General features: G+C 41.4%; 1 protein-coding gene across 29 annotated transcripts; it reads left to right on the forward strand.

The window, feature by feature from the left end:
* Positions 1–2162: 2162 nt before the first annotated feature.
* On the forward strand, positions 2163–6282 carry LOC125536923. Of its 29 annotated transcripts, XR_007295343.1 has the most exons (7): positions 2163–2731; positions 2819–2911; positions 2992–3107; positions 3241–3422; positions 3541–4663; positions 5373–5519; positions 5896–6282. XR_007295343.1 is itself a non-coding variant. In XM_048700220.1 (5 exons), the coding sequence occupies exons 2-5, from the start codon at positions 3314–3316 to the stop codon at positions 6031–6033; spliced, it is 402 nt and encodes a 133-aa protein (XP_048556177.1). In that variant the 5' UTR covers positions 2163–2731; positions 2819–3313; the 3' UTR covers positions 6034–6282. The 29 variants fall into 29 exon arrangements, 2 of the variants coding, with proteins under 2 accessions (XP_048556177.1, XP_048556178.1); XR_007295339.1 differs by having other exon boundaries at positions 2819–3422; positions 3532–3635; positions 4533–4663; XR_007295335.1 differs by having other exon boundaries at positions 2819–3422; positions 3541–3635; positions 4533–4663.
* The last annotated feature ends 1230 nt before the right edge of the window (positions 6283–7512 follow it).

Consider the following 7512-nt stretch of genomic DNA (forward strand, 5'->3'; position numbering starts at 1 on the left):
TGATTGAATTACAGGCAACATGTTGACTCTAGTGCGGACAAGATGCTCACTGAGGTGCCCAAGTACAAGCAGACCACGCCCTAGGCGATATGTTCTTCTTGCTTGCTTTTTACCCGTGAGAATTGATATCTCAAGATGGTGGGTTAAGTGTATGGATGGCCCCTGGTGAGGTTTTTTGCTGTGATGCTCTGTTTTGGGGTTAGTCAGTAGTACTCTGTGATGTTCTGGTTATCCTAGCATGGGGCATATATTGTTGTGCTATGAATTGTTTGCATGCCCTTTTGGATGCCGGTTTCGGCTGCTACATCTGTGCTGATAGTTTTTGTGCAGTGGGATGTTTAGTTTGGTGCATAAGCCTGGCATCCTCAAATTTTGATTAGTGTTCTCTCGTGTTCTGTTTTAGTTTGTTGAATGTAATTTAACATTATAAATTGTTGAAAGCTTTGTTCAAATTTGACACTCCTTGATATCTCTAGCTTGAGATATCATTGAAAAGTTTCCTTTTGCTTGATATAACCATTGGTGTATGTTCTTCTAATACTCCAATTGTTGATCAATATCTTACTCCTGTAGTTGTCCTACCCGTAGTACTCCTGTAGGAGTAGATGTGTACTCCTGTTGTTTGTCCTACCTGTAGTGCAGAGATGGAGTAGTTTGTCCTGCCTGTGTACTCCTGTAGTTTTTTGCAATTAAATTTTCACAAATGGCCAAAGCTTTCCACTGTTCATATTTCCTGAAAAAGAAACATAAGCTCTTGAATTACTCATATTGTTCCAATGTTCATATTTCAGTAAACCATATTATTCCACTGTTTGTATCATGGATCACACATACTCCTATTCATACTTTTTGAAAATTGTTTTGAGTACCATGGAGTACTATCTGATCATGAGCTAACTTTTCATGTCAACCATTTTTTCACTGCAGCAAGTATACTGAAACTAAAATTGAGCTAAAAGTTTAAGTACCTCCAAAATTGAGCTGCTGCTGGAATCACCACATTATGCATGCAACCATTTGTTCACTTCGGCTAGAGTACTGCTGCCATTTTTGCTTTCAAGTACTGCTACTACTGTTATTGCTTTCAGTACTATTGTTGTTGTTGCTTCTCAGTATGGCTACTGCTATTGCTTCTCAATAATGCTGCTGCTGTTGCTTCTCACTACTGCGGCTGTTTCCCTGCTGTTGTTCAAGTCAAAATTGCTGTTGTTGTTGCTTCTTAGTACTGTTGTTCTTTTCCTATTGTTGTTCTAGTCAAAACTGCTGCTGCTTCCCTCCTACTATTTCAAATTGCTTCTACTGTTGTTTAAGTCAAAACTTAGAGCCCTTGTAGCTTTGCTCAACCCCTAAATTGTTGTTGTTATTTTAAATTGCTCAATTATTTGAATTGCCACTGCTACTATCTCATTTTAACTAGCTGGAGGACAAAAAGCATGGTACTAGCTAAATTTGTGTCATCATTCTAATCTAAATAACTGTCATTTTTTGAATGGTCTCTTCTTGGTTTATTGGTTCCAGTTTTTCTAATTCTTCTCTGCTGATTTTTTAACGCTAATTCTTCTCTATTGATACATGTAACAGGGCGACCGTGGAAGGCATATCACCATTCTGTTAGCCCAGTCCTGACAGGAGCAGGTGCCTAGTTTACGATCGCTATCGAAAGAGCTCCATGCTGAAGAAACATAGCTCGCAACCATATCTTGTTATTACACATGTGGAGCTTGTAACCGTGATTGCCATCCTTTTAAAGCTTGTAGCTAGTTATTACACTTGTAGAGATTCTGGTAGAGCTTGTATATGTTGGAGCTTAATTACGTGTAGAGCTTGTAGATCTTGTAAAGTATTGTATATGTTATTTGTACAACAAGAGCTCTGTACTGAATCTGGAGTATTACGTGTGTTTTTTGTTTGTGCCAATTTAAATACTGGTTATTTATTTACTGTTAAATTGAAATATGAAGAATATGACCTTGGTAGATAGGACCCACTTACTAGAACCTGACAACTGGGACCCATTTGACTAGTGGAAAAAAACTGAAGCTGTTGAGGCAAAAAGGCCATGGCCCAAAAATTAAAAAGGCCGAATAGTTGGGCTTGGCCCATATAGCTGACCAAAATTAATAAGATATATATATATATATATCTTCCTCCTGCTGCCGCCCGAACCCACCTCCACCCAGCGCGCTGCCCCGATCCCAACTCCATCTAGCGCGCCGCCGCCCCTATCCCCTCCTCCCAGAGCGCCTCCGCCTTCCCCGACCCCGGCCGCCTCCCTCCACCACGCACCGCCGTCCTCCTTCCCTAACGCCGGCCGCCGGCCCTCCACCACATGCCGCCCTCCTCCTTCCCCGGCGCCGGCCGCCTCCCTCCACCACGCGCCGCCCTCCTCCTTCCCCTGCGCCGGCCACCTACCTCCATCGTGCAGATCCACTCCATCCCCGTACTCCTCCTTCATCCTGCTGGGAGATCTCGTGCGCCGCCCTCTGGCAGCCGGTGATGCTTCCCCGCCACCATTCTGCCTCCTTCCCGATGGGGCAACGATGCCGCGCGTACATGAAGTTCATCGCCGCCACCTCAGGCCGTTCAATGTCGACGTCTTGGATGCGCCATGCTCCAACGCCATGGCTTGGGCTTCAGCAGCAAACAATGGAGCCTACAGGAGGAGCCGCGGGGTTGAGGACGTCCTGTTCGATAGTACAACTGCTTGCTCGGCCGCCGGTCACTCAAGGAGGTGAGTGCATGTCACCCCCGTGCGCTTCCATGGATGTTGTTGTCTGATACATCTCCCTCTCTGATTGATCTCGGATGATTTCTGTAGCTTGTCATTGCCTACCGTGCAACAATCAAGCGTGTGCTAATTGTGACTGAGGTTGCACTGCCCAGCAATACAGGCAGCAGTTTCACACTACAGGTAAATGACATTGCCTCTGAGATAATTATCTTGCAAATGATCAGCAAGAAGATTTACAGTTTATTTATGTGTTTATTTAGCTCCACCCAATACTGTAAAAATGCATGAGGCTAATACCCTGTGGCCTAGCTGACCGAATTAGCATGCAAGCTTCTCCTTTCACCATGAAAGAAATGATAGATTCAACAGTTGCTAGGTAAATCACAAATCTATTTACTAGATGTATTACTACCCAACATTCATGTCGTCAGAAAAGTTCATGTATTACTACCATGGGAGTTCAAAGAAAGGTCATCTATAAAATAGTATAACTTGTGAGCTTCTTGCAGACTAATGACGAGTTACTAGATAAACTTAGGCACCACACCACAGTCCATTCACTGCCGCATCTGAGGCTGTTCAATGATGCAACAACGAGGTCTGGCCTCCCCCCTTCCTATTTTCATGAAGCATATTCTGCAAAAATATCAGACGCTCTCAACTGAATAAAAAGTGTGTCGCACAAGTTCAGGTATAACTGCTGCAGGAGTTCAAAAATCTCAACAAACAAAGCTCAAACCGAAGTTCAAGAACTGTTTCCTTCATAAACTAGTTTTCTTTTTGTTAATTTGTTGTTCTAGACATTACAGATGTACATTCTTCACCAAGTCGAGCAGCAAAGTTGTCGCACCAAATCGAACTTGCTACTGCACCATCTTCACCAAGTCGAACTTGCAGCCGCCAGGTACCATAGTAGCTCAACTTGATCTCTCTGGTAGCTCATCCGGCAAGACTGCTCAATGGTATGACTTCTTTGCACAAAATCAGATCTGGTAGTTTGTCTGAGAGACACATTTGTTCTGTATCGTACTGCACCTTGTGCTCCCTTCATCCCATCCATGCTTAGATGAGATTTTTCTGTGCAATCAGACTTGGGCTAGGGTCAAAAAATTGGTGATCTTAGTTCTGAATTGCTGGGCATGCAACTCCTCGGTTGTTAATTGCTAAGTGATAGTCTGAACAATCGATAAGGGAGCCGCTACGCATTACTATTGAAACACAAGGTTGTTGCATTTCTCAAAAAAAAAGTCTAAACCAAGGAGCCGCTGTGCACCAATCCTCCCCGCCGCGCAGCGACCACCTCTGTCGCCCCGAGTTCCCAGCTGCATGCATTCAGGAGCAAGAAAAAAGAGAGGTTAATTGTCCATCCACACCGCCTCTCCTCCCAAGTCCACACTAGTTTTATCACAAAAAGCAGAGGATGTCTATTTTATTTCCTGAAACACAAAGTAGGTGTTCTCAGTTCAATACGTGAGCTATCTCATGTTCTTGGAAAACATATAAAACAGTATGGTGTTTGTGCAAAAATTCAGACTGTTTTCTAATTATACAGCAGTTTACTAAATGGTAGAATTGTAGTTGTTCAGTAAAAAGGTTCACTACCCCAAATGGGGGATTTTCAATCCGTTTTGTCTTTCTTTTCCAGCTGAAAGTTGTAGCAAATGTGAACTGAAGCTGTTGTGGAGCAAATTAGGAATAGTTGCCTACTCTTTTGCCGCTGCTACCTTGCCACCTAGATTAATACTACTACTACTACTTATCGTGTTGCTAAACCACATGTTCTGGACAATTTGTGGGAAAGTGTGGAGGCGCAAGTGGCTCCGCGACCGAGGAAGGCCCCGGTGCTTGCCATGGCTGAAGACGGCCTCCAACCGCCGGGCCCAAAGCAGCCAGCCTTTGTTCGCATGTGTGTCTCCTTCCTGCGTCACCTAGGTATGCGCCACCACCCGCCGCGCTCGATGCTTCCTACTCCCATAGCTGTCCTCAGTTCAACCCCATGGCGTCGAGATGGTCGAGTTAGTCGCGAGCAGCAGTCCGCCGTACCTAGAAACTGGATTTTTATCTGCAAAATCAGTTCACCGTACCTAGAACAACCAGTTCGATCCATCTCCTGATTCTGAAAATATGAATTGTGTTTACTGCCAAAATTGATGCTTTATAGTTCACCATGTATATATGCCATCAGTTCAAGAAAGGCGTACTGAAAAAAGTTCAATTGTATGTGTTAAAACCAAGTTTGGTTTTCTACTATATGTCAGATTATTACAAAAGATTTTGCTCATGTGGCTGCAAGATCTAACCATATGGCAACAAAGAGAAAAATGAGTATGAAGTATTGTTGTTTCCGTATTGTTAAGTTCAGTATGTATTCCATTTTCAGTACATAAACAAACACACAGGATCTTTATGAGAGAAAAAACTACAAAATGGAAATCTGTAAGTTCAACTACATATATTACAACAATTGAAAATACAAAAAATTACATCAGTTCAATGACAGAAAAACATGAGTTCGAAAAGTTTTTGACTCTTGAACTGATAGCTGAAAGATACGATATGTGTACTGTTGATAATCTCAAACATGTGTTACTCAACTTTAGAAAACATGTAAAATTGTTGTGCTGCTTTGCAATGTCTCCAGTAGTCCTACTTCTCCATGACGACAAGGACGACGTCGCCATGCGTGCATGCTCCAACCTGTCCCCTGTCGCAGCCCCACCACTCGATGCCGATGCACTCCAACCCGAGGACCACCATGATGGAGGTCGCCTCACAGCATAGCGACGAGGTAACTCATCTTCCTTGTGCGTCCTTCGCCCACTGTGCGCCCTGCTGCCCTCGACCTCCTTCCTCACAGCCATGCTACCCCAAATTTTGTTTTGATTTTCAGTTCATCTTGTGTGTTCTTTTCAGTGCATTATGCTTTAAATGTGCAGAGTCCTGAGGCAAAATGATACATTTTAGTTTGCTTTGCCGCAAGGGCATTGCTGAAACTTCACTTCTGTCTAAACCTTTAACCACCCATTTCAAAAACAGATGCTACTTTACTTTGCATGGATCCTGAATCACATTTCACTAAAAATGTAATAGTGAAATTACACTGAATAATTATATTGTATTTTTTAGCGTTCTTGCAACCCTATTAACACCATCTTTTTGTGCAGTGTTTGTTGGTTTCTCTTTCATTTACGGACATCTTGGGCTTGCTGGGTGCAGAATCAAGAATCCCAATCATCATCAGGGATGTAAAAAGGAGAGAAGCATGGGAAGAGGTACTAGTGGAAGAGGAAGAAGTAATGTGAAAAATGAGATAAATGTGACAATAGCAAGTAGAAAAGCATGAGAGGGATTCAGATTTTGTTTTCACATTCTTGCTGTACACGTACCTTTGGTCTGTAGATGCACCGTAATGGATCTAGGAAGTATGAATGGTTAATACCTTAATGGTGCACTATGCATCTTTGGCAGGTTTTTATGCCTTTTTAAATGGTTGTGGAGCAATTTAATGGTGCGCTATGCACTGAAGTATATATTGTTTATATGTTCTTGTACATCGGCTCATCAAGGTTGTACCATACTGAAATCTGGAGCAGTCTGGCAAAAAGTATTTACATCCGTTCAAACTCAAGGATACGACAAGTTCAGAGAAAACAAAAGTTTGCAGTTGAGAAATAGGGGATGATCATTCATATGTCTAAAAAATAATTGAGCTTATATACAAAAGTATTTACATCCGTTCAAACTTAGGGATACCACAAGTTCACAGAAAACAAAAGTTGTAAGCAAATCATTAACAAAAAAGTAGAGTAAAGTTCGGACTGTGAAAATACATCATTAAAAACAAACACAACTCTCAGTTCAAAAACTCAGTTTTCAGGACGTGATAAAGCTCAAACAAAAATATACCTCATGGAAATTCAAATGGTAAAAGTTCAAGTCGTAGAATGAGAGAAGTCCAACACATCGTTGCAAACAATATTTTCTTTTTGAAAAAAATGTCATTCAACTATATAAATCATGCAAGTTTAGGTACGATGATACCGTAGATTGTTGAAAAGTTACGAGGAAAATCATACAGGAAAAAACAGAGTAAAGTCCAATCTATGAAAACCCGCTCAATACAAACCCAAAATGGAGATCAGTTTGAGTCCTCCCTTTTCAGAAGAATTCAAAATTAATCTATGAAAAATACCTCAGTACGAACGCACACATAGATCAGTACGAGTACTCTGTTTTTCCGGAGAGAAAAATAGCATGATGGATCTTACCGTATTCAAGATTACTCTTAAACGGTTGCGAAGTAGAGAAAACATCCAACATGACTAAGTTTCGCATTTTCGATAGCTATCCAACGCTATATTATTTGCCCCATTTCGACAAACTTTAAAAAACCGCGTTCAAAACCAATTTTAACCGTATTTGAATTCGTATTTAGAGCATAAGGAATTAGAAAAAACTTTCTATACGCAAAAGTTGAGCATTTTTCATAGCTTTCCAACACCGTATCATTTGGGTCAATCCGACAAACCGTTTGCAAAAAACAGTGAAAAAACATTTCGTCCAGAATTTCACCGTTTTTCAAATTACTTTTAAATCATATAGAATTTGAAAAAATAGTAGATATATGGAAGATGCGGATTTTTATCAGCTTTCGAACTCCATCTCATTTGCTCAATTCCGACAAACCGTTTGAAAATTAAGTCCAAAATACGTTTCGCGTTTTCGTTTGGAAAAAACGTTTTTTTTCAAAACTGCTCTTAAATCATAACTTTTTGCAAAAA

The sequence above is a fragment of the Triticum urartu genome, chromosome 2, assembly GCF_003073215.2.
Source record: "Triticum urartu cultivar G1812 chromosome 2, Tu2.1, whole genome shotgun sequence".
NCBI lineage: Eukaryota > Viridiplantae > Streptophyta > Magnoliopsida > Poales > Poaceae > Triticum > Triticum urartu.